The 26,852-nt window shown below is 42.5% G+C and overlaps 2 protein-coding genes and 1 long non-coding RNA gene across 8 annotated transcripts; 2 read left to right on the top strand and 1 right to left on the bottom strand.

The window, feature by feature from the left end:
* Positions 1 to 844: 844 nt before the first annotated feature.
* Positions 845 to 18,685, bottom strand: LOC107076605 (uncharacterized). 3 transcript variants are annotated; one of them, XR_011186481.1, is made up of 3 exons: positions 18,595 to 18,685; positions 18,118 to 18,230; positions 845 to 4,615 (listed from the first exon to the last, which is right to left on the bottom strand). It is a non-coding gene; the product is annotated as an uncharacterized lncRNA (long non-coding RNA). The 3 variants fall into 3 exon arrangements; XR_001477800.2 differs by lacking the exon at positions 845 to 4,615 and adding an exon at positions 7,473 to 8,591; XR_001477801.2 differs by lacking the exon at positions 845 to 4,615 and adding an exon at positions 10,595 to 11,613.
* LOC107076592 (proteinase-activated receptor 3-like) lies at positions 5,459 to 6,591 on the top strand. Its single transcript, XM_015340635.2, has one exon. It carries the CDS (start codon positions 5,669 to 5,671, stop codon positions 6,533 to 6,535), a length of 867 nt encoding a protein of 288 aa, XP_015196121.2. The 5' UTR covers positions 5,459 to 5,668; the 3' UTR covers positions 6,536 to 6,591.
* Positions 17,970 to 26,126, top strand: LOC107076603 (proteinase-activated receptor 3-like). Of its 4 annotated transcripts, none has more exons than XM_015340693.2 (4): positions 17,970 to 18,061; positions 19,075 to 19,144; positions 20,492 to 21,286; positions 24,207 to 26,126. In XM_015340693.2, the coding sequence occupies exon 4, from the start codon at positions 24,219 to 24,221 to the stop codon at positions 25,122 to 25,124; it is 906 nt and encodes a 301-aa protein (XP_015196179.1). In that variant the 5' UTR covers positions 17,970 to 18,061; positions 19,075 to 19,144; positions 20,492 to 21,286; positions 24,207 to 24,218; the 3' UTR covers positions 25,125 to 26,126. The 4 variants fall into 4 exon arrangements, with proteins under 4 accessions (XP_015196179.1, XP_015196180.1, XP_015196181.1 ...); XM_015340695.2 differs by lacking the exon at positions 17,970 to 18,061 and adding an exon at positions 18,685 to 18,763; XM_015340694.2 differs by lacking the exon at positions 20,492 to 21,286.
* The last annotated feature ends 726 nt before the right edge of the window (positions 26,127 to 26,852 follow it).

The raw sequence follows: 26,852 nt of genomic DNA, 5'->3' as shown, positions 1-26,852 counted from the left end.
TGTTCTAAAATGGTCCCAGTGTCCTGTCTGAGGCAGGCTTTGCTGGACTGGGGAGCCCTGGTTAGACTCAAACCCCTCTGTTGCTGCTAAAGGTTTTGGCTATTTTATATGACTAACACTGAAGGCAGTAAACAAAATATCTCCCTGTAAATAAATTGATTTCAGAATTTGTACATACAGTACATATTGTATATATCAATCTAGCAAAAGCCACGATTATTCTTGCAATTACAGATCACAATTTATATTTTCTGTTGTACTTAATGAGATATGCTATAACAATGACGATACAGAGCAGTATATGTTTGGGAGTAGATTGAATGTACAGAAATGTGTAAAACACACTTGGGGAGGAAGGCTTCATTGTACAGCAGCCTCCAGGTGAGAGCTCTGAATGTACACCTTGCTTCCCCGGTCACAGCTCTGCTGTTTCTGTTAAATACCAGAGCAGAACAAGAGCAGCAGGGGGCTCTTGCCCACAGCAGGACTCTTGTCATTGTGATCTGAATTTAGTGCTTTAACACTTTGCCGATTCCTGCTGGGACGCTGCTGTATGTGTCTGAGAGTCTGTGACTGGGCAGCAGTCCAGGGTCTATCTGGTTTTAATCGTTTGACACAAGAGATGAGCTGCGATGAATATGAAGCCTGGAGCCAATTTTCAAACTAGTGGAACCATCTGCTTCATCTGTGTTTTGGAGCACAAGCAGATATAGAGAATAGAGAATCCACTGCAGCAGCACATTGAGCAGGGACTGCAACATGTCTGAGGCAGTTTTTATTCGTCCAGTGGGCAGAAAGCTGCTTTTGTCTGGCTCAGAGGGAAGAACAACACCCGGGAACAAAATGTTTCTAAATGTTTATTGAGTGCTCAGTCATAGAAAGCTTCGGCTTAACAGGCCTGGCTGGGACCCCTGTACAGAGAGAGGATCCAAGGAGGAGGAATGCAAAACATGAATGTGCAGGAGAAAAGGCTCGCTATGATACTTCCAGTTTTTTAATTTAGGAAATGACATCAGGGACGATAAGGGGTCAAGGCGACTGAGGTGAGAGTGATCTTGGCTGCTGTCATCTCTCCTGCACTGCCTGTAAACTCTGTTAAGGGTTATAACAAGCCAGACCCTATCCCGGACAGTCAGGGCACAGGTCACTGCTATCCCACTGGACAGGATCGATCTAGGGCTCGTGTGCACACACACAGGGATAATTTAGAGGCGGTAACTAAACCAGCCCACTTGTGTTTGGAAGGTGAGAGGGAACCATATCGCCTGGAAATGTGGAGAAGCATATGCAAATTAAACACAGAAGACTCCTCTGTGATTAATTAATTTCAAATGTATTCAATTCTAGAGCTAATCACCTTGCAGTACCTCCATGATGTCTGGCATCACCAGTGTGCTCCTGAAATCCAAATCCAGGCTGAGGTTATACAGTACAAGATCTAATTACACAAGCTGGGACTGCTGCATATCAGGGCCAGAATCACAGGTTCAGCTGGAATGAAAACCAGTTGAATAAACTACGCTCGATAGCTCTTAATTGGTTGCCAATTAATGATGCAGAGACACAGGTGGAAATGTCAAGCAGTCCTTTAATGAGCACTGTTAATTCCACAGGGGTTCGTTTGCTAACATTACAGGCAGCGGGTCACACGCCGCGTAATTGAGGAAATCTTTCATTCTGAAACCTCCAGCTCAGGGGCGTAGCCAGGAATTGATTTTTGGGCCTGTGCAAAAGTGGGTGGCCCGGGCTCTATCTGACCGTCCTGCCAGCACAGGGGCCCTACAAATTTACAATCCAATCCTCATGTGGTATAATCAACCTTATACAGTATATATACATACTCTCTCTCTAACACACACACACACACACAGGTTAAGCCATAATTACCTAGGCTGCCAAACGCTACGGTGTCACGGTGGAAACACACACACAAAAAGAACAATCAGTGCCTACCTCTGTTGTGAGGTTTTGGCCTTCTAGACCAGACTCAGGCGTTGGGGCTTGAATATTGATAATCTCATCGCTGTCTAGAGAGTCTGCAAGTTCCCGTTCAAATGATAGTATAGACAAGCTGTTCAGACAATCTGATGACATTGAGGATCACACATGCGTCTTGACCCGATTAACAGCTGAAAAGAGTCTCTCAACACTGCGTGATGTACTTGGATGTGTGACTATTACTCTTAACAGTGCGTTAACTTGCTAATAAACCAAAAAACTTGCGTTAGATGGCTCTAAGAGTGTCTGATGACATCAATAGCTAATTAGGCTACGTGTGCACTACCCCACTGCAATTACGTAATTTTCAAGGGAAAAAAATCTTAAATTACTTTGGACTGATTGGGTAGGCCTTGGATCAGTCAGGGTGGGCCTGGGCACCTTGCTCCAGCTCCAACTCCTGACTCCTAGCTTCCCTTGTAGATAAAACCTAATTTCAAGTGAATTAAATTGACTGCCTTTGTGCGAACAGCAGTAAAAGGGGAGTTCATCTTCCACAAAGGCTTGAAGATGATTGAACAAGTGAAAGAAATGATGCTGAGATAAAGCAGAGCTGTCCAATCCTTGTCCTGGAGGGTCAATGTGACCTCAAACGTCTTTATTCCAATGCAACCCTTAAAAAGGTAAACCAGTCGGTTACTGGCTTAAGTCACTTCTCCCAGTCTGGACTTCAGATGCTGCTGTTTTAAAAAGACCTATGAATCCTGCAGACATATACAGTAGTACCAGCCTTCCAGCACCAGAATTGAACAGCCCTGTCCATTCCACTGCAAGTCTTTGATACTACAAGCTGTTTAACTGCGTACCTTAAGTGTCATTATATAGCCAAAATACTTTACTGAAATGAACTGAAATTTCAAACCCAAGGTGCTTTACACAATGGAGGGGGCCCACAACACAGCAGATCAACCATCACGGCATGCACTACCCCAGCTGAGTGACATAGGGTAGCCGTTCTGCCCAGTTCTGCCCCAGCAGCCCCACTGCCCAGCAGATCAGGTGGAGAAGGGAGATGCTACTTCACCAAATGACTGGAGAGGCTAGGTTGAGCAAATTCAATCAAGGCTTGTTCTATATCTGGCTTAGTGACCGTAAAAAAACTTGTAAAGAAGGCAGGGGCAGTTTCCTGAGTGGCTGAACCAGTAAGCACAGTGGCATCGAGTGCAGGCTAAGGTCTGCGGTGCCTGTGAGCTTGTATGTGCTGGAGCTGAGACTGGAATTGCTGAAGTGGAGAGATTAGACTGGCTGAGTGCCTCTGAGGTGGAGCAGCTGCTGGGACACGCCAGGCGTCTGAGGCTTTGCAGGGCTGTCAGCAAGAGAGGCTCTGCTTCTCCGATCAGCTCGGGCACTCCTGCAAGGATGCGTGGAGCTCGCCGACAGAAAAAGGATACGTGCCTTTGATCAGTGGAAAAACCGACTTGACTTGCTCTCAACAAGAGGAATGGAGGGTCAAGCTTACTTTTTCCCAGAGCACAGCAACACAGCATCTCTGTTCACCTCCTGCAAGGCAGACCCGTGCACCTGCATCCATTTGAAAGGAAGGCAATTAGCTCATAATTAAATCCTCTCTGAACTCCCCTCTCTCCCAGTAAGAAAGTCAGGATTTCCCTGGGCTGCCTCGTGCATATTGTCTGTGTGAGTGTGTGAACACTGAGCAAGGCACAGGGGAATCGTGAGTTTCTTACTGGAACATCTGGGACTCAGGAGGTGATTTAATTAAGAGCTAATTGCTTTCCATCCAAATGACTGCGTACACAAGCAGGAGAGGGATGAGGTCAGAGAGACACTGCATCACACATCACTGGTCCCAGAGAATAGAAAGTTCGCCCCCTCGTTTGTCTTGCTCAGGCAGGAGGGACAGGAGCTTCCTCTTTTGGGGGAAGCTGGTTGCTTCACTGTCACCTAACACACCAGACGGGAGTGCTGGCCACTGTCCGAGGATGAAAAACAATTACACTGCAGCTCTTAATGAGGACAAGTACATATGCTCGTCAATATCAATGATCTTCTCTGGTATAGTCAAACTTCTTGCAGATGATTTCAACATAGAGTATAGTTGCAAATACTGTTACAGCAGCAAGCCAATTTGAGAAGCACAAAGATTCTGGAGGACTTTTGAATGCAAAGTAATCCAGTATATGCCAGGAGCACATATATACAGTACATTGTAACTGTCAAACAGGGGACGAATAAACTAGATAGAACCAAGTGCGATTTTCTAATTCCTGAAAATATTTTCATCCCATTCTATTTTCAGCTCCTTCAGTCAAGCGCATCGGCGGATATTCTTATTATTAAAGGTTTCTTTTAATTTCTTTAATCTCTAGGTATTTCTATTTTGTGGACTTTACTCATGTTTCTGTGATTTTCCCAGGAGTGTTACAGTAGATCTACTGCTCTGCAGGCAAGCTCTGTGGCTGTGGGGTAATGCTCTTCAGGATCAAACTGGCCGACTTTGCTGTAAAAAGGCATGCTGTGTCCCAGACGTCATGCTGTTACTGCAGAGGTGATCAGCTCTAGAGCAAGTACAGGGAGCAGCATGGGGGATGTCTTCCCAGAGGACTGAGCGCAGGAATGGGCAGCGAGAAGGTTGTGGTGATCCAGGTGCACCGGTGGCCTAAAAAGAGAAATGAAGACAGTGGGTCATCGAGCACAGGCCTGCTTCACATGCGTGGGGGTGGAGGGGAGTTCCCATTGCTTGTAAAGCGCTTTGAGTGGAGTGTCCAATAAATAAAAAAAAACGCTCTATAAGTGTAAGGAGCTGTTAACCCGAAGCCAAGCTCACACTATGCACACTGCAGTCAGGTCTCAGAGCCCTGTGCCCTGACACTCGTCACAGGCTTGTGTGCTTGATTTCACTGTGTCGGTGTAAAGATTGACTCCGTGGGACGAAATGCAGAAAATTTCCACTGTGTTACAGCTCAAAAGCCTTCCCCAACCCAGCTCCTCAGACACACTCCCCCATTCAGAAAGCTATCTAAGCTTACAAGGGGACTTATTTTTGTTTCATGTATTCTGTATAAGAATATGAAATTTCATTGTCTGTTTCACTACACATTATTTTATTGCATACTGATTACAGTGGCTAATTGCATATTAGCGCAAGGTGGTTTAAACTCTAGAGACTCTGACACAGGTGCTTGCCTGTTAGTATTTCAACAGCTATGTTGACAATTAAACTGAGGGAAAGACAAATGCACTCACATGACTTATATGAGTGTCATGCTAACTTGATACCAAATGAAACCAAATATCTAGCATAAAAACTGACACGTTGAATGTTTACCACCAGCTGTACGTTCTGACCTGCTCATAACCCTGTTCTTGTTTCAAAGCTCTCTACTCTGTGGTGTGCTCTGAACAAGGAACTGCATCAGTGCTATTGGCACAAATGGCATTTCATAAATACATACCGTAGGTGGGGTTTTGTATGCATACTGATAATGCCGTCAACGTTTACCTTGTACGACATGAATTCCCCTAACAGATAATCCCATTAATCTTGCTTCCTGAATTCCCACCAGGACCCTGTTCCCCTGGTTCCGATTGCTGTACTGTAGCTTGGACTAAAATGGACTAAAGTGTTTCTGTGTTCTTCTTGTGGTCTCTCTGACAGCGGCCCTTGACAGTTCGCCATCCGATTCCCTCTCTCCAGGCCCCGTGCCCCGCGATGGAGGCCTCCTACGCCAACTCCAGCGCGCCCAACATCACGGCCGTGCCCTGGAGCCAGTTCCTTGGCTGCGAGGCGGACATCTCCGGCTTCGTGTTCTATTTTGGCGTGAAGGTTTTCAACTTTGCCATCGGCCTGCCGGCCAACCTGGTGGTGATGTGGCTAATCCTGAGAAAGGCCAGCGACTCCTCCACTTCTGACATCTTCATCGTGAACCTTGCCGTCTTGGACGCCTGCTTCTGCGTCATGACTCCTGTCGAGCTGCTTAACCGGTTGCTTCTCAACGATGAGCGGATTTGGTACGCCCAGAGGTTCTCCTATGGGCTAAAAGACGTCACCCCGCTGTTCCTCACCTGCATCTGTCTGGACCGCTACGTGGCCGTGGTGCACCCCATCACCTTCACCAAGATCAAAGACCGCAGTTACAGGGAAGTCTGTGCTGCGGCCGTTTGGGGTTTTACAATAGCCTACTCCCTGACCAAGTCCATCCTTGGGATAGGTAGTATAGTAGAGGCCTTCAGCATTGTAATTCTCACCTGCTTCACCATAATGGTCTTCTGCAACCTCTCCATCCTGTGGGCCTTGAGGCGGTCAGTGTTAGGCAAGGAGGAGATGCACCCCATGAAGAAGAAGGCCTTCAAGATGGTTCTAAACATTCTGGCCATTATCGTGTTTAATTATCTCCCGCCTGTGGCTCTCTTCCCCTTCCAGTACCACTTCCCTGCTCATGATTTCAAGTGCTACATCAGCGTTTTCCTCTTCTCCTTCATGGATCTCAGCTGCAGCATTGAGCCAGTGCTCTACATTTCTAAAATGGACAAGCCAAACTCCTCAGGCAAGATGTGCTGTTTTCCAAAGAAGCCCTAACTACTAGCCAAAACGCTCACGTGGTAGATACACTGTAAAGCATTGAGACACCTGACAGCTGGATCCAGCTGTGCAGCACTGGTGCATTCTTGGCTAACTGTGATTGGTCCCTTCAACTGATAACAAAGTGCCTTGAAAATGATCTGGATTGAAAGGTGCTATAGGAGAAAAAATGTTGATTGATCGTTGGTTGATAATAAAGGAGAACCTTGGGACCTTCACATTGTAGGCATTAATCTGCTCTCCAGCCCTGAAGCCACTCACAGGCCTGTTCATTTAAGGCTTTATGCTTTATGCTTTTATATCTCGGTAATTTTTAAAAGTAAAAAAAAAATGTTTTTATTATTTTGTTGCTTGTAGTAGTATTATTTTGAGACACCGTTTTGAAAATGCAGATTGAAACTTAATTAAATGTTACATTTTCTGACCTTTATAGTTTTCAATCACTATTCCTGACTTGTTTACCTACAGTAAATAGCCCACATTGTTTAAGCCACTGAAAATGAAGCAACCTGTACCATTTCTTTGAGCAGATTGTTTTTGCTGTACATTGAGTAATTGACCCCTTGAATTTGAGCCTTTTGTTTTGATTGGCTAGTTCAATAAACTGCTTTTGCTCATAAAGAGAGTACTGTTTGTGTTTGTGTGTAGAGCTATACGAGACTCTCAACACACTACAACTTAGTCTCCAGGTATAAAGAAGATTGTATGCTAATATCTTCAGTCTGCCTTTTATTAGCAAAATCTAGAATATGTAAGCTCAGGCTTTAGCACATGGTGGATCCTGATACCCATGTTTCAAGGATGCAATATTCATGCTACAGACCCATGTGTTCTTAATAAAAACTGAACCACTTCATGACTTCATCTCGCCTGCACCACACACGTGTTGCTGTTTAATTCCCTGCCAATGCTCGCTCTGTTATTGCCTGGAGAAGAGCGCCCCCTGTTGTCTCTTTTTTGGTACACAGCCACAACAACGCTCCTTTGTGCTTCAGCTGTCACACTCACGTCACATTGAAAGTGTTTCAATGCAGTGGGATGAGCTCACTAGCATGTTCAACCTGCTTCATTCATGGATCAAGGTCAGTCTCTTCCAATTTTGAAGGGACTGAACAATGAACAAAGTATTGATTGATTCGATCAATTGGTTGGATTTATTTATCACTGCCTTCACACTGCCCTGGCTCATTTGGATGATAGAGACACATAAGTCAGAATACTATTCATCGATTACAGCTCCACTTTTAACACTATACAGTAGTTCCATCCAGACTAGTCAGGAAGCTTAATGACTTGGGCATCAAAGCCTCTTTTTGCAGCTGGATTATGAATTTCCTGACTGGCAGAATACAGACTGTGGGGGACGATGGAAACTTTCTTCCATGCTGACTGTCAATATAGGTGCCCCTCAGGGCAGTGTGCTTAGCCCCCTGCTGTTTTCCTTGTTTTCCCATGATTGTGTGGCCAGGCATAGTCCCAATCCCAAATCATGAAGTCCTTGGGCTGCCCTGGTGATCTCATCATCTGGCAGGAGGATGATAGGTCATAGGAAGTTTGTTGGTGTTCTGGTGAGTCAAAATGGCACTAGCTTCCTCTAAACCCTGTAGTATGGAAAGTGGCTGAGTGGTTGTTTGGGTGTCAGACCATGTATCGAATGCTGTTTCCTATCTGATGAAAGATTCACACTGCTATTTAAAGTACCTCTAAGAGGCCAACTCACCGAACCTGTTCATCTTGTAGTGTCTGGGTCAGCGTTGTAACCTATGGCTGCCAACATTCCCTGATTGTACTGGAGTCTCACAGAGTGTGTCTAACCAATACAGGAGAGGAATCCAAGGACGTTCACACAAGGGGAAGTCTCCTCACATCTCCTTTACAGACAGAACTGCTGTGTTTAGTCCCAGTCCTGCCTACACGATCCACATCTGCAACATGTCTATGGAATTCTTGTTAATACACTATAAGGAAAATGGTTTCAGTATTTCCTTCTGTCAGTTTTTTCTAGCACCTCTGGATGCCTTTGCCTTTACAGGATTCTTCCAATGGCTTTTCCCTGAGGATGGAAGACAGACATCAATTATTTTGTGAGCTGTAAGCAACTTCATCAGGGAGTTATTGCACAGGATCCGTCTTATAGACATTGCACTGTGTGGAGGTGCCCTCTGGAATTGTTAGGGAGCTTGGTGAGAGCAGCAGCTGTGTGGGGTCTTTGCTGGACTACAATCAATATTTGATTTGGGGTCCATTTCATTGTTATTAATTACGCATGATTATTATTAATTCATTTGATTAAAGTTTTTAAAGAGAGATATATATCCAAATCAATTTGCATTTGTACATATTTATACAGCATGGTGTTTTAATGGAGCAATCTGAGTGATGTACCATGCTCAAGGGTACAACAACAGTACCACACCTGGGATTCAAACCCACCACCTGCCAGAACCTTTATTTACTCTAGGTACTGAGGGCATTCACCATTTGTGGGAATTCAAGTTAACATGTTGAGTTTTGAAGTCTGAATTGTTAATGTACTCATGGTGATATGTGTGAACCAGTTCCATTTGTCCATTTTGTTTTAAGACTCTTGGGTAACAGGTCAATTATTATTTCTGGTGGGTGGCTGTGTCAGTGTCAGCATGCGTAGTCTACAAAGGAACAAGTAATAGGTTTATTCCAGGCTGAAAAGAGAAGAAAGAAAACAACATTTCGGCTGTGGAGCCTTCTTTAGGTGTGAGAGAGACAGGGCATACAGCAAAGGTAATGTAGCAGGAGAACAAAAGCTGGGAGAGAGGAGGAGTGAGAGGTGGGAGCAGGGGACAGACAGACTGGCCAATCAAGAGGTGTGAAGTCAGGATAGGTGTAGAAACTGTGAAATGAAACCTACAATGAATAGAGAGAATATAGAAGAAAATTAGTCTGTGGTTGAGAGAAGGGGAAAGGTGGGATCCAAGCTGCAGGATAATTTTAGTTTCAAAAGTCTTGCTGATGTAGGAGTTAGGAAAAACATCTTTGAGAACACAGATGGAGAGGAACAGGTAATAGCCTTTGAAGAAGGCTTCACAGCCGAAACTTGGTGTTTTCTCTAATCTCTTTTCAGCTTGGAATAAACCTATTACTTGTTCCTTTGCAGACTACGCACGCTGACGCAGATACCCACCTGAACTGCTTCAATATTTATTTCTGTCGGGGACACACTCTTGCTCAACAGTGCAAGGCACTGTAATCAAAAATGCAAGGCATTGTAAATCAAAACAGTTAATTTACGTAACATCACTGCAAGGTCCAGGTTTTTTACAGTGTGCAGAAATTCCAGAGGCTCTTTTGCCTTTGTGATTTCATCATCAAAAGAATTAACAGTAAACTCAGCGTAATTTGTGCAATGTTACACAGTGACGGTGAATTTGGTAATCTTTCAAAATGCCAGCTTTTACTGCTTTCATGTATTACGCAAACATCAAGTCCATTGAAAAACAGATTCTGTCCTTCAGTCTCGGAATTTCCCTTTTTTCTCCCATTCTATTTCTTTTTTTAGACGTTTTGACATCTTCAAATGTTTTTTTTTTGTTGTTGCTATGAGCTCAATGGAAAAACAAACACTCGGCTGGCATCTACGTTCGTCCAGGTACACATGTGCCCCAAATTGCACCCCTCGCCTAACTTAACTGTCTTTTCACTGCCTCTGTGAGCATCCTTAGCATGATCTTAACCCCCCCTTGCCATTAAGATATATTCACATTGAGCACGCATTGTGTGAAAGATCTGGGTTTTTGAAAACAAAAAAGGACTGCACGTAAAACACAAGGTTTGGAAATGAGTGAGAGGGCCATCAGAGGTTTTCAGCCAGTCCCATCTGGGACTCTGCACTCAGGAAGCCCTGCTTGCCAAGATCAGTGTGGAAAAGAGGGCTAATGCAGTAGACTGGGACCCCAGTTGGGCCTGAAGTAACCAGACAAGCTCAGGTCTTGCATGTTGCCTTTGAACTGGGACAAATGAATGGGCAGACTGGGGACAACCGAACAATTCGGTTTATTTCCTTTTTTGCCAGCCAAAGTTTCTTTCCATGTCACAGCGGTTTACCCTGCTCACACTGTGCTGTCTAACGAGCATTGCTCGCTTTCCCCATAGAGAGGCCAGTAATTACAAGATATGCTCAGAAGAAGAGCATGAATCTGTTTGTTTACATGTACCGTGTGATGAATCTGAGTCCCTGGAGAAAAGCTATACAGGCACAGGGAGAACTTGCAGACTCCACACGGAAGGCTCCCCTAGTGGGAAGTACAACAGCTGAATCAACTGATTTGCTGAGTGCCAAGCCAAAAGTGTTCCTGTGATTACTCATAGTATTAGAGCAACTCAGCGAAATAACTCTGCCCGTTGTACTTCAAGCGGAACTTGCAATACTTTTTTTCCTTGTTTTCGTAAGACTGGGTTTTGATTAAGTTCCATTTTTTTCCTGTTGTAAATATTTCCTGTTCTCAACCACAATTACAAGTATTTGTAAGAGCTTCAGAATGTTCTGTTACCAGTCTACAGTACATCTTGCTGTAATGATTGTATTTTTCTTGCTCACAAACAAAACAATCAGTGAATCAAGATGCTCAATGGTGATAATAATAATGGGGACTCCCCTCCACCACCAGCAATGTGTAGTCCCACCTTTCCAACAACAGCCAATGTGGGCCAGTACGCTCACCACACACCAGCTATTGGTAGAAATGAGAGCAGACTGATGAAGCCAGTTCATAGATGGGGTTTATTATGAGGCCATGATTGGCTGGAACACAGGGGTAACACCCCTTTCTTTTTGAGAAAAATTGAAAGCCCTGGGGTTTTTAATGACCACTGAGAATCAGGACCTTGGTTTTACATCTCATCTGAAGGACAGCGCCTTTTATACAGTATAGTGTCCCCGTCACTATACTGGGCTATTAAGCCCAACACAGACCACAGGGTGAGCGCCCTCTACTGGCCCCACTAACACCTCTTCCAGCATCAGCCTTTCCCAGTAGGTCTCCCATCCAGGTACTGGCCAGGCTCACAACTGCTGAGTTTCAGTGGGCTGAAGTCTTTCTCTGTAAGGTATTTAAAAGGAGTTGATCACAAACACAAAATGAACACTTTATAAGTAAAGTTTAAAATCTGAACCCTTCAGTTTGAGGTTTGTGGACACTTGTGACATAGAACTGAGTTACAGTAGCTGCCTATTCAGAACCAGTACAACATTGTAAATATTGTACTTTATTAAGTGTGTATTATTACATATGCTGTTATTAATGTGTGCTGTGTATTTAAAATATAGAACGCAAATATCTACTGTTACAACCTTTAACTAAATTCAGTTTATAAAGTGTTAATAATGCACCTCATGTACAAGAACATCTCTCACAACCTGATATACAGTATAAATACTAACACAAAGTCAAATATAAGAACATACAAGTTATCATTGTGTGACACACACTTGAGTGACACAGAAGCACAAATAATTTAATGCACACTCCCTGATGAGCACTAGAAACTAAGGATAGTTCATAAACAGTGATTTGCAGAGATAAAGCTGGTATTATCACAGTTTAGCAACATTTCGCCTTCTCTATTTAATGTATGTATTTATGTTAGTCAGTCTCTTATTTTCAGTAGTTTCACCTCCTTTAGTGGAAAAAAAAACACAATTTATTACCTCACTTGGGATTTTTTAAATCATGGCAAGATGTTCTTTTTTAAAGGCAAGTGGCTTAATCTAGTGTAAAATTAAAATAGAATAGGGAAGGACCCAGGGAGAACATCATATCCTCTGAAACAAAGGCTTACAGAACATGAAGCTGGACACCCTTTGTTACTCAGACTTACCAGGGGAGCTCTTGGAAGAAACCAAGATCTGAGACATGAGGGACGCAGTTGCAAACTTACTATAAAGAATTGCATTGCACTCCTGCCCCGGGTACTATGAGAACAGGAGTCACTTTTTTACACAAAGATTTTGAGAGTATGGGACAAGCTACACAGTCTTGTTATTGAATCCTAGCTGCATGAGGTCCTTGCAGAAATTAGTGCCTAAAATAACTATATAGGTTGGATGGGCATAATAATTTGCTTTCATTTGTAACTTTTCTTCTTCCTCTTATGAAAGTGCTGTGTAGAACCCAAGAGTACTGTAGTTTAAAAAAATGTTGGTATGTGTGAGGTAGTAAAAGGTGGCTATAAGAGAAACCCACCTTTTAATGCACAAAACAGGTTATAATGTGACACACCTGGGCTCGTAGAATAACTGACACCCACAGGGAGTGAGATTCCACACAAGAGAAGGAGCAGACAGAATAGGCATGAGTACAATTGGCCTCTTCCCTGGACTAATGGAAAGGTGAATAAGAGCAGCCAGAAGGAAGAGGGTTCAGACTGTGTCTGGGAAAGGGAGGGAAAGGGAGAGGAAGTGGAGAGGGAGTGGGAATAGGAGTGAGAGAAGGAGAAGGAGAGGGAGAGGGTGAGGTAGAGTGTGAGGGAGAAGGAGAGAGAAAGAGAATGGGTGAAGAAGTGGGAGAGAAAGTGGGAGAGGGAGAGAGCTCTGTAACACTGATTTCATCTGCCTAACAGGCCCGTGGGGCTCAGTGAGTGTAGGAAGTGTGAGAAGACCTAGCTTTGGCTGTACCGAGGGACATCACAAGTGCTAGGATAAGCAGACTGCATGGTGGTTGGTTTGCTAGGCCCAGCAGGGTTGAAGTGTGCTCCTGAGGAACAGGTCTGGCCAGCTGAGCCAGGGCTGATGGGAGATGTTTGCACCTAGAGAAATAGGGCAACGTGTGGCAAAGTAGCAGCCTATTCTCTCCCCACAGCTGGGTGGGGAGTCTAGACAGCAGAGGGTCCTGAGGACTCCTGTGCTATACCACCAGCAGACTGTTGATGTCTCTCCGAGACAGCACACCTGACTGGCTACTGCTGCTGTCTGGGGTGTGAGTGCTTGTTAATTAGACTGCCAGGTGTCCTGGCCAAATGGGATCAGCCGGTGTAGCTAGCATTAAAGCTAATGGCTATAGTGACCTGGAGTGAGTCAGGTCAATGCCTAAATAGGAGTGAATGATGCCTAGTGAAGATAGGAGAACTTCGGACCATGCAGACTTCACCATGCAAAGTAAGATTTAGAAGTCCAGGGAGGCTTGTCTGTGATCAAAGATGGACCACTGAAATGCAGGGGGACTAAGGTGATGCGCTGGCGGGGTTGTGATTGTGGTGAACATGCTGATGTTGCCACTGTTTAGCATCAGTCCTGTGAAGAAATAATCAATAACCACTTGTGCTGTTAACTAACTGCACTGAAACAACCAATTCTTTTAATTAAGACACTGCCTTCCAAGTCCAATCTTTCTACAGTACATTCGTCTGGTTCATTGTTTCTTGATTTCAGGTGCTCAAACTGCTAGAACCTTCTGAAATGTAGCCCTGGATCAGGACTGGAGATTTTGTATACAGTCTTAAATCAGGCTCTTTCATTTAGTTTCAGAGAGAATTTTCATATATTCGGGTAAGTGCATTCTTGTAGATCTCTTGTGCATTTACTGAATTGTATTACTTCCACTTGACTACACGTTTTTTTAACTGTAGTCTGCAACTGTCTGAGCTGCAGCATCAGGAAACGAGAGTGATTTCTCACATCTGTACAGAAAAAGCACTCAGACATCATGCACTGTTTCTGTGAAAGGGCTGCTATCAGATGGAGTGGCAGACAGAAATAGCCATAACCTGAGCAGGACTGCAATTTGCTTTATTCTGTGTCTCTGCAAAAGAGTGTCAAACACTGCAGAATACAGGTTCAAGAACCAGATTGATTGCTGTCGCCTTGTTTATTTGCTCTTGCCTTTAAATCCAGGTGTTTTCTACTTAGTTTTCTGGAGTTCGTAGGGTGGGAGAGTGTTGAGTCGCAGGTGTTTCTGCCCTTGTCCTGGTACTGGTGATATCACTCCTCTGGAACTTAGATAGTGATGAGGAGGATTACACACTGTAAAATGTTGTAGCGCTCTCTGGTACACGTGTGTATGCACCCTCACCGCTACCACCTCAGGTCGGCCCCCCCCACCGCTGGGGACTCGAACCCGGGCCTTCGGCGTCACTCAACAGGGACCCAACCAGCTGAGCTAAAGGGAAATCTCCCATCAGCCCGACGGCTGCGGTGGTGAGCCGGCTCGCACAACCCCTGATGTCGGCCGTATGCGTTACAATATAAAAGTATGTATTATTGTACGCAAGCAGCAAAATGAAAACTTAGAGGAAATATTTTTAAGTGGGTTTAAATTTCTAAGTAGGTGTAGGAGCCATGTGGTGTTTTAATTTTTGGTTATATTCTTTTAAAAACAATCCTGTAAGTACGTAGTCAAAAATATGTTGATGTTCCGCTATTTGAAAACCACGTTGTTTTATTACGCAATTGCGTGTATGCCTTTAAGATTGTTAACCAATCTCTCAAGTTCATTTGTGTAAATTCTAGAAGCTTCAGTGACGGTGGACGATAGAAAACGAGGGTGGCTCGGTTTCTGACGTGCTTGTGTTTCGTTTATCCGAGGTTTGTGGACTAGTTGGTTATGGTAGAAAACTTCTGATTTTTGTTTTGTCAACGAAACCATCGTGAATTTGAATAAAAGACGTTTGTTTATTGAAACCTGGCCAAGTTTCTTGAGGAGTCTGCACAAGAACGGCCAGCCTTTCTTACGGGGAAATGTAGAAGTGACAGTGGGCAGTACTGTTAATCCCTTGTACAGTGCACTTCATGAGTTTTTTAAGATGTGCAGCCGTGCAAAGAGTGCAAAACTGTTATTTGCTTTGAGAAAAATGTCAGCCACTAAATAAAACCTTACGTTTTCTTTTCCAACCTAAAGGAGCCACTTCTGTTTTCTAAACTATATTGAACGGTTTCTGTTTTACTCACTAAATTATTCGAGTGGTTCCTCATACAATTATATAAATGCCTGTCTGAATTTAACGGTTTAACTAGCACAACCTGGCATAGTTTATCATTTGCGTAAATTCTAGAAGCTTCAGTGGCGGTGGATGATAGAAAACGAGGGCGGCGCGGTTTCTGACGTGATTGTGTTTCGTTTATCCGAGGTTTGTGTCACCTGAAGAAGGCTCCACGGCCGAAACGTTGTGTTCTCTTTCTTCTTTTTTTCAGCATGGAATAAACCTATTACTTGTTTCTTTGCAGCCTACGCATGCTGACGCAGCTCCCCACCTGAACTACTATAGTTTATCATTTCTCCACTCGAGGTAGTTAGACTCCACGAAACACTTCAGAATCTCGATGTGCATTTACCTCAAAAGTATTGATCAAAAACAGCCCAGCCTCTTCTATTTCACTTGTTATATTATGTGCCTGGTATATAGGATTTCACATTCATTTTCATGCAACTTCATCTGCTGTCTGTTGAATATGGTGGACTTATGCCTGGATAACTGTGTTACTAGTGTAGTTTGAGATTTTGTTGCATTATATTGCCAACAAGATCACTAATGTAAGCTAGTCTTATAAAGCTGTTTTTGTAGATTTCTCCATATTTAGTTTCTGCTAGTCCACACTGGTGCTATAATTAACACATTTATACACTATTTTATATTATGCATTCTATGACTGCTTAAAAATCTTTGTAATATTTGATTGACAGATATTACTTGGTTGATATTAATAAAGGCATACAGCTATGTACTTGTTATTAATGTCTGCTTCTCATTTAGAGGTGTAAAACTTTTACATCATTTGACATTAAAAATCCTGCAAAAAAAGGAAAAGATCTGTTTTTCTGGGGCCATGGTAAGTGCCGTAAAAAACAAGAACAAGAAGTGCTTTTATACAATGTATGGAAGAAGCTACACAAAACTGTTGTTCTCAAAACTGATGACCTACCTTCCTACACTGGGACCATTTATTCAAATCGCAACGAGTAAAGCAAGAGGACAGGTAAATGGGCTAAATAGCCTTTTAGTAGTTTAAGCAGGGAGCTGCGTCAGCATATGTAGGCTGCAAAGGAACAAGTAAAGGTTTATTTCCTGTTGAAAAGAGAAGAAAGGAAACAATGTTTTGGCTGTGGAGCCTTCTTCAGGTGTGAGGAAGAGGAAACCAGCTGATGAAGCAAATGAGACCCAAAGCCCAAAGGAGACCCAAAGTGGAGAGGAGATGGGATCTTAGGATCACACCTTCCCCCTTCTCTCAACGACAGACTCGTTTCTCTCCAGTCCTCTCCATTCATTTGCAGGGTTCGACTTCACACCTCTCCTCACCACCTCCCTCGACTTCGCGCCACCTGAGTGTACACTCCGCCTCCCCTGCTCCTGCCTCCCCTACACTCCTGGCTGTTGTTCTCTTTTGCTTTAGCAGCTGCTGACTTTCCTCTTTCACACAGCTGAAGAAACGTTGTGTTTTTTCTCTTCTCTTTTCAGCCTGGAATAAACCTTTACTTGTTCCTAAATAGCCTTTTATCTTATACTTAGGAATTGAGAGGCTTCAGTTTTGCATGTTGAAAATGAGTAACAGTCTTTCAATTTGTAAATAATTGCTTACACTTATATAGCGTTTTTCTGGACACTCCACTCAGAGCGCTTTACAGGTATTGGGGATCCCCTCCACCAGTGTGCAGCATCCATCTAGATGATGGGACGGCAGCCATAGTGCACCAGTACTCTCCCCACACACCAGCTCTCAGTGGGAGGAGTACAGAGTGATGAAGCCAATTCATAGATGGGGATTATTAGGATTATTATTATTGTAAAGGGTATTGGATTAATTATAGATAAAGCATTATGCATTAACACAAACACCCATTGTATAATAAAGATTAAATGTCTGTCCTTTACTCGATGTAAATTCTTAATCCAACCAAGAATGTTTTTCTGTTTTTAAAACACTCATTTAGACTGACATTGAAATAAATTAGGAAGACTAGTGGTCCTCATTACAACACCCCACTTTGGCTGCATTTATCAGCCTCAGCACTGTCTAGTCCCTGTTCATCAGTCTCCTTCTTTACCTTTGGGTTCCACATCATTCAGACTCGTCCTTGGATATGGGACTCCATCAAAACCTTTCTATGTGTTTGTAATCAAGGTAATGAATGCAGTGTACCTTTCCTAAGCCTGTAGACCACCTCTAATAATTACGCCCTCTCAAAAAATATGAATACATGTTTTTACTTTTGACTAGAACATTTCGGCCACCTAAAATAATTATCCCACTTTAGCCCTAATGAACATTTACCTAATTGGAGAGGTACAGCACAGGTGAGACTGGCATGTAGGTGCCTGCCGTTCTGTCTCTCTTTGTACCACCGGTGCAATTCTCCAGTCAGTTTCAGCTGCTGTTGTAGCGACCCCTGGCATTTCTGTTACATCCTGTGTGTTGGGGATTGTTTGAACGTGCTTTAGCTTTGCTCCTAGATCGGAGCCCACTTCCTCATTCACTCTCTTATTATAAGAACTCACAGCCCTCCTTCACACTGTCATCCTGCCTTCCTCAAAACATCGCTCTTCTCCTTCTCCAAACTTGTGAGTAACTTTATAGGTCTTCTGTCTCTATGCACCTTACAGCTCTTAGACCTTACCTGCAGATGCTTCTGCACTGCAGGAGTCTGTGAAGCAGTGCCGATGGTGTCAGTCAGGCTCCACAGCTCTCGCCGCCTGGTGGTTGCTCCCTTTATCTTCTCGCCCGCTGCCTCTTGAGGAAGAATTTTAGCATTTACCTTTTTTAAAGTGTATAAGATAGTGACTAGTTGGCTTTGAAAAATGCTTTTTACCCAGCAACAATATGAAAGAATAATTGTAAGCATATTATTTGACTTTTTGATATTAATGGTACAACTGCAGTATGTCTATCTTATTTCACACCTTTATTTATATACAGTACTTCCTTTTGTCTGTATGCAAGGTCGAACTGCTTCTTAAGAAGAATGTGGTCAATTACAAAGAAATGTTTGTAGAGAGAAAAACAACTCCTAATATGGAAACTTAGAAGCTTTCTAAGTGTGAATTTGTGGTATAAAACTCATTGCATTTATCATCTCGGTGGAGAGGTTACTCACAGGTCTGTATGAGAGGCTGCTCTCAGGTCCGCGTGATTATATCCTCCCCATGCGCATGTATAAAGGGACTCTGCTTGACCACACCTAACCTGAGTGAAGACTTTTCTTCGACACTCTGAACCTCTGAGTCAAAGCGGAGATACTGGAGGAGAAGCCGGTCCAGTTCAGGGTGAGGGTTTGCTGAAGAGGCGCAGTGTGACCGGGCAGGATCCTGAATGAACACGCGGCACGGTGCTGAGCGTTCTGAGGTGTTGGGAAATGTGCCACAGTGAGGGGCCGAGTCCTGGCGATGCCCTGTTTGCCTCCCTGCTCAGCACATGGAACTCCCCTCTGCTGAGCGCAATTAACTCCCTTCTCCCTCCAGGCAATCAGCCAGTGTTACAATGTATTGCTTCACCTCTTCTGTCAGCATTGTTATAAGTCTGTGATTCAGGAAGCCGGTCCGATTTGACTTCGCTCATCTCTCTTGTTTTTCACCAGTGTCAGAACCTGATAGAGGCGGTGGGTCGTCTTAATTACGGGGTCGTCTTCCTGAAAAGCCGCCAAGAAGGTAAGATTCGGTGTGACTTACACTGTATAGCCGTGCACACTCTTTAAAATGACTTGTTATACATTTCGTAAAGAGCTGCTACCTATGGATGTTGACTCAGGATTGGTGATGTCTCTGAGATTATTTGTGGCAGTCTCAGTTGTCCATTGCCTTTTGTACATATCGGGATCAAGCTGAAAATTTGTACTTTGAGTGTGTTCTAGCTGGATGAATTCATAGCCGAATAACAAAGTGGTCAGATATGTTAACATATCATGCAGAAGGGATTGGTGCAGAAGTGTCTCTTGTGAATCCTTCTAAAACTTCACTTTAGGGCACCAATAGACGTGTTCTATGAGGACTTAGTAACACATTTACTTGTTTTATATTGATCCCATCTTAATCCTGAGAGACATACACAGCCTGATAGTACCAACATTCATAATTATGTTTAAATACTTTACCTGAACATAACACAAGACTTCACAATAAGTCATAGTGTTTGATATAGCAACAGTAATTTGGTATAAAGGCTCAGTATGAGTTTTTTTCTCATTGCTCAAATTAGCTTTTGAAGAAAAGGATCTCAAGCCAACCCACAATTTGGTTTTAGTTATTAATAGTTTGACTATTAATGGGTATAAGAAGGGCACAAAGCCAGGAAATGCCGGATCTTTTCTTGTGACTAATCATTACTTCATAGCGAAGTGTTATTAAGTTACTCAACCAACAGAGCCATGCAACCATTGGAGGTATTATCTCAACCATAATAAAACACATAATAAAAAGTGGCCTTTAAAAAAACAGGAAGATGATTGCATTCATTTACAGTACATATTTTACCCTACCCAAGACATGTGAGTGCTTGAAAAATTTAAATAGTTTTCTTCGCCTTTTCAAAACTTACACCACAGCCAGGATACCATAAATCATTGCTTATGACTAAATAAACAGGTGATCCCTCTACACTCATCAAGCAAAGGGGAGACACTACCTCTGGTCTAGTACAAAGTGGACTTTGGACAAAGCAATCAGCTTTTATAAATGTTTCAACATGGTCTCTAGTGTGCTTTAAATGCATTAAAAATGCAGACTCTGAAAAGGGGAAAGCAGAGTGCAAGACACAACTGGAAACTAACAGGAAGTTCATTTAAATGTTAAAAAGGAAGCATTTTTAAATAAAGGGCTGTACTACTTCAGAACAAGTCAATGTTTTTTGCCAAAAAGGTTTTAATAATATCTAAAAATGACAGGGGTTTGCAACTATGTAAATATATTCTTTAAAAAACGGATCTGAATATTCTACCCAACAGCTGCTTCTTATTGGAACACAAACCCGTTTCTGACAGCTGTTTTCATTCCATTCAGAATGCTTCTTGCCAAAAAACAGTTTTGCTGTGGGAGTTTCTAAGACACCTAGGCTAAATGATATATGTAAAAATACTTGTAAGAGCTGTCGGATGTGAAGGTGGAGTTCATGAGCTGAGTTGGACACTACTGTGGTACTCCTGAGCAAGGACCTTATTTTATAAAAATGTCAACAATGAAGAGAAGAATATAAGCTTGATGCTGGTGCCAGGAGGATTTCACCGAAGAACGTAAAAGAGCTCACGAAGGAGAGGGGACTTTTACACCTTGCTTGTTTAGTTGCCGTGCTGTGTAGTGATCACGACTGTCGAGAAGACTGCTAAGGAACTCATCCCAAACTGAAGCAGTTCTGGTCTCGAAGATGTCATCGTGGCTGACTTTGTGAACACTTTTCAGGGGCTTGAATCAACACTCCTGAGTATGACTTTTGCTGCTGATTGAATTGACAAAAAGGAGAAGTCAGTGTTTCCTGGTTAGCCAGCTGAAAATGCATTGCAGTGTTTTGGGCAATGTCAGTTCCTTCTTTCCCTGATTTAATTTTGAAAGTATGCACATTTTTACGTCAGTAGCCCTAACTGTGCGGCAAGGAACACCACGCCTTCGTGTTGCAGGACATTAATGGTCAAGACAAAGGACCTGGATTCACAGTCAGAAAGAGCCGTTGCCATTGGCTGCAAGGAAATGGCCCCAAAGCAAAATCAAGGACATCTGAAGTGCTGAAATCTAGAATTAAGACATACAGTACCACCGAACAAGAAAGAACTGGACGCCCAAGGAAAGCTGCAGTTCTAGCAGGTAAGAGAACCTTCTTGCGAGCAAAGACTCCAGTATTATGGACTTAATGCAGGACTGTACAGTCACCTGAGAGGAGAAGAGTTGCATGCAAATAGATCTCCAGCTGCCAGCTGTTTTTACATAACAAACAAATACGAGCACTATCGCCTTCATCCAGAAAGAAACTGTCAGGGGCTGCAGTGAAGCGTCTGGTTAGGTGCCTATGCGAAGTCCTAGAAACGGAAAGCGACGCCATAGTCAAGGGATTGAGCAAGGGGTTTCGAGAGCCAAAAGACGATTAGGTTTAAAGTGTTCTTTCCCCAGAAAGGTACAGCGAGGGTTGAGCTCGGAAGAGGGAGGCTCAATAGTGAGCGGAGACTGAGAGGGTATAAATAGGGAAGAGTGTGGAATGATAATTGATTAATTAGTGCGCGGGATGAGAGGTGCTCATGGGAATGCGGTGGCGTTTAAGTGCTCGCGTGCGGATCGTGACAGAAACTCACTCAAATTACTTCCACTTTTTTGGTAAAATATGCATAATCTAATGAAGGAGTATTTTGTTGTCATGTATGTAGATACACAGAACATATATACTTTATGCATTTTTTGTGGTATGGAAGTTAGGACATTTAAGAGTCTTTCAATATAAAGCCTAACTGGTCTAACTGCTCCAATCATAAAATACACAAAGCATACTTTATACGATTAACTTTATAATAGAAAAGACAATTCCTTAATGCTTATTAAATGTACAATAGCAAGTTTAAACTAGTTAAAATTTCCTGCCAATTTTACTTTTTTAATGCCTCACCTTTAGTTTAGAGAACGTGACAGAGGCTCCTGTGCCTATTGGAGATTATCAGTTTTTGAGCTCAGTTGTTGTGTAACCTCTTAAACTTCTGTAACTGTGTAGAAGCCACAAACTGTGTAGCTGTGATGTAAATCTTGAAATACCTAAGCAACATGACTAAAATTGTGTTATAGGCTATTAAGTTACAATTGTTTTTTAAAATATACTGCAATTTTCTACATTTCCTTAAACAGACCTAAGAAATTCATTTATTGCTTATACAGTACGTACATAAGATTGGTGCACAACTTTAATAAATGAAACCATTGTAAGTACTCAGATATACCTACTACTGCTAGTAAGTGTTGTAAATTAAGAAAAAAGGACATAATATCCACTGGGAAACAAGGAAGCCATTCCGAACAAGGAATATAGTTATGTAACAGTATGCTTAGAACACATTAAAAAAAATGCTTCATTTTATTACATTAATACATCAAGCAGTCGAAATATCAGCATCTCTTCATAAAGTCAAAGGGGAGGTAACGATTTTGCATTTCGATGTATACCTCCTGTTAACTCAAGCAACGAAAAACAATGGGCTTTTATCCTAGAGATTGCCATCAGTAGCATCACTGGACAGCCATCGCCCAGGGCTCTGCTGGCTTCTGGAACATATGGCAGTTGCCCAGCAACGGTCAGATTACACATCAATCAAGTCGTGAGCCCTGTCCTCTGCAGTCCGCACTGCTACCACACTTTACCTGTTACTGCTAAGTGCTGGTCAGGTCAGAATTCCCCCACAGGTGGGAAATACTCAGGTTACTGCTTTTCATTAGTTTGACAAAGCAATGGAACTGACTTGGGCGATCTTAGGCTTCTTTGTGTGTACGCAAACATGAAAATACCAAAAATGGATGCAATTCTAATACCAATGAACAAACTCTGCTGTAAATCCTAAAATGTGCTTTGAAGCGTTAAATAAATGCTGCAAGGTGTGGAGTGCAATCCTGTCATTAGAAGTTGACTGGAACAGTAGCGTGTTGTCATTACTCATATTTGTGCTGCTGAAACACATGACCCTTACAATGTAAGAGAGCAGAAATCTGCGTATGAGCAGGAGGATGTTTTGTAATCCGTAGGTCTTGGTAGTCACACATATGAGGTCAGTTCAGAACTTAGATCATTCTTGTTACCATGACTCATGCTACATAATTGCTCTGTGTGTTAATCACTGTGTATGTACAACTCAGTTGACATGACAATAATTTTGCAATATGGGAAAAAAGCCTTTACAATGTACAAGCCATCGGAAGTGAGTTTGTTTGTCATTCATTGCTGTCACTCTGTCCAGGAAGGAAGTTACATCTCCGAAGTGTCAGAAATCGCTTTTTGTAAGTGAATGATTAATGAAGTGATGTATGAATGGGTAAACTAAACTAGTTAACACGTTGGATGGATACCTTGATGCACGGCTTAGCAACTATTCACTTGCAGTCTGATTATGCCTTGTACTGTACATGCAAAGTGACACCTGCTCCTACACAAGCACATTTTCATGCACAGGGCATTGGTGGTGAGGGTGACATGTTTTTTTACAGCACTTAGGTAAATCATAAGCACAATGCACTTCTGTATAAAACTGAGAGATAAACACTCAGACATTTGCTGGGGCACATACAGTAGCTTAACCTCAGACTTGCACTGGCCAATTTGCATCGCAAACTCTGAAGTGTACTTGAGAATCCAGCATTGAGCATCAGTATGTTGTTGATGAGTTTGATGAAAACTCTGTACGATACCAAAGAGAAAACAAATTCTCAGGCTGTAACCGTTGTGAAAACCAGCTAGAAGGCAAGGCAGTTCCAAGCCGATACAATTTTTCCAACCTGCACATGAGATAAGTGTTGAGGTTTTGACTGATGGTGTTCCCAGAGGCTAATAGAAACTTAAATGTAAAATATAAAGTACCAGAGAGTAGTTTTAATTAAATGTATTAAACAAAAGGATATTTTATTGCAGGTGAAAAAAAAAAACATTTTACGTAGAAACGTTGATTTTGACCTTGGTTACTTTTTCAGTCATGATTCACTGAATTCAAGCTCTGTATGCTGTGATTTAAGACTAACCATGTCTGTTTGTGTCTCTTAGTGTTCAGCAAAGATGGTAGACGCTCTCTACACCAACTCAAGCCCTCTCCCCAATTACAACACGCCCAACGCCACAGTCCAGCCGCCGAGTTTCTTCGAGGAGTGCAAAGTCATCCCCGCGGGACCTATGATATACGTCAGCGCACAGGCTATCAACATTGTCCTGGGACTGCCTGCCAACCTGATGGTGCTGTGGCTTCTACGCAGGACCAAAGCCGATTTCACTACCTCGGACATCTTCATCCTGAACCTCGCCATCTTGGACACCTTCTTCTGCCTCATGTCTCCTGTTGACCTGCTCAACAGGTTACTGCTGAATCATGCGACCGTCTGGCAAGTCCAGTCTGTCGCGTACGGTATAAAAGATGGTTCTCCCCTGTTGCTCACTTGTATCTGTCTGGACCGCTACCTAGCAGTGCTGCACCCCATCACCTTCACAAAATTCAGGGGTCAGAAGCACAGAATCATTTGTGCGGAGGTGCTGATGGTCATTATCATTAGCTACGCCATTTCTTACGCTGCGGGCGCAGTGAAGGACTTTCACCGTGTGTTCAGTGTTATGATCCTTACAATTTTTTCCATCATGGTGTTCTGTAACCTTTCCATCCTCTGGGCTCTGAAAAGGTCTGGCCCAGGGAGGGATGAGATGCATCCTGTGAAGAAGAAGGCCTTCAACATGGTCCTTATCATTCTGGCCATTATAGTGTTTCATTATTTCCCACCTGTCATTCTTTTCCCTTTCCAGAACTACTTCTCTCCTCTTGTGTTTAAGTGTTATGTTCATCACATTGCGTTTGCCTTCATGGACCTCAGCAGCAGTGTTCAGCCTCTGCTCTATCTGTCGAGAATAGTCAGATTGCCTTGTTTCCTGACTGATACAGTTAGCGACACTTCTGTGAAAAGCATCACAGTCAATTAATAACTTTATTTCTCAACAGAGTACAGTTTCATCAGCCATATGTATGCAAGTTTGCAGAATCCGTGACTCCTGGTCACAGCACAATCTGGGATCTCAGACAAGGATTTCCACCGTGACCCTAACTTCTAGCTCTGAACCTTAATCTAACCCAGGAATTGAACCCTTAAACCGTACCCTCTTCATTAATCTTAATCCTTAACACTCTAATTAAACCCTAAATCCTAACCCCCTTACTTACCGTTTAACATTTTTCACATCAATGTTCAGTTTTTGCCAGTGCCAACACAGAGATTTTTATATTATACTGAGTATATTTATATTGTTGACTATACAAGGTATGTAAATGCTATGCTATATCATCCCAAGTATTAAGTTTATTAACACTTACCGCTGCCACAGGTAGGAAATTACAAGATCAGTGTCAAGTATACAGAATTGCAGAAGCAGAGGGCTATAAAGGACTGAGTTTGTCATTTATGTTTAATGAGTGAGGCAAGGTTATGGTTTCATTTGGACCATGGGACTTCATTATTACCTGTGTTGTATTATTTTAATTATATTGGCTGTAAATGGCTGTACTTACTTCATTTTCATTCAAGATGGCCAGACTAGAATAGGCGATTCCTAACTCTAGACTTTGGAGTCTGTTATTCAGCAGCTTTTCTGTTTTGACAGGACAAAGAAATGTAAAATTACAAAATACATAATTACATTAATAATATTTATGTATTGTATGTGATTTAAACCCATTATCTATGTTTAGTTTCAATGATCTATCTACAGTGTCTCAGTTTCTTACAGGCTTCCTTGAATTACTCTATTTCAAATGAAATACTGTAGGGTGCTCATGACATACCATGAATTTTGAGAAAGAGATTTGCACTTCCTTTATATTTAACGTGGTCACTTTATTTATTTGTGTGTTTCTTTGTTTGTTTCAAATATGTTGTGTGCAGCTGTATTTAAGTGTTAAAAGCTGTAAATAAACAGTCTGGAACCTGATCATGCTGCCCCGTGGGTCTCTGTCAGACAGGAGGAAAGTCATGGAAAATGGTGTCAAAAGAACAGACATACAGTATGGAGATAAAGTTTAACACTCAAATGGGACAAAAAAGTCTTAAGAATGGGCTGTGGGGTGGTAGAGTAATGAGTGACCCCATGGAGACCTTAAAAAAAAACATTAAAACATTAAATTAAAACAAAAACAGTAAACCAACTTGAAAGAAGAGGGCTACAGTTCCCCTTTTACTGTACATATGTTGCCTGGCAATATTCTTTGTGTTTTCTACCCTTCATTCAGTTATCAATGAGAATGCATGCATTAATTTTCATGCCCACAAACATCAGTTTCAGGAATTTATCCACCTTGAGAATGGGCTGGGGGGGCTCTAGAAAGGACCATTCAAGAACATCCATCATTTCCTCTTGTATAACTGGTTCAAAACCATCTAAAACCGCAGGTTACATTTTATTAAGTCACAAATAGCTTCAGCCCCTGCTTTGCTGATTTAATTTCCTCTTCAGAAAACAGCTGTATTAACTACTATTTCAGATATTTCTCTGTCATCTTCAAAATCATCTAATTATTTAAGAGAATTATGTCTCTCTTGGCCATTCTAAAGTTTTTTTGACCCGTGGTTGTAATTCAGCACTCTCTGTTCTCTGGATCTTGCTCCTTTTTAGTTTCCCTGTAGAGTGCTTTCTTTCTCCTTATTTTGTTTTACTAAT

Source organism: Lepisosteus oculatus, chromosome 3, assembly GCF_040954835.1.
Source record: "Lepisosteus oculatus isolate fLepOcu1 chromosome 3, fLepOcu1.hap2, whole genome shotgun sequence".
Classification (NCBI taxonomy): domain Eukaryota; kingdom Metazoa; phylum Chordata; class Actinopteri; order Semionotiformes; family Lepisosteidae; genus Lepisosteus; species Lepisosteus oculatus.
The sequence above is the reverse complement of the archived record's forward strand: the minus strand, read 5'-3'. Positions and strand labels throughout refer to the sequence as shown.

What these genes read in the sequence shown, in the direction of transcription:
- LOC107076603 (XM_015340694.2), top strand. Translation starts at nt 24,219, where the DNA reads ATGGTAGACGCTCTCTACACCAACTCAAGCCCTCTCCCCAATTACAAC.
- LOC107076592 (XM_015340635.2), top strand. Translation starts at nt 5,669, where the DNA reads ATGGAGGCCTCCTACGCCAACTCCAGCGCGCCCAACATCACGGCCGTG.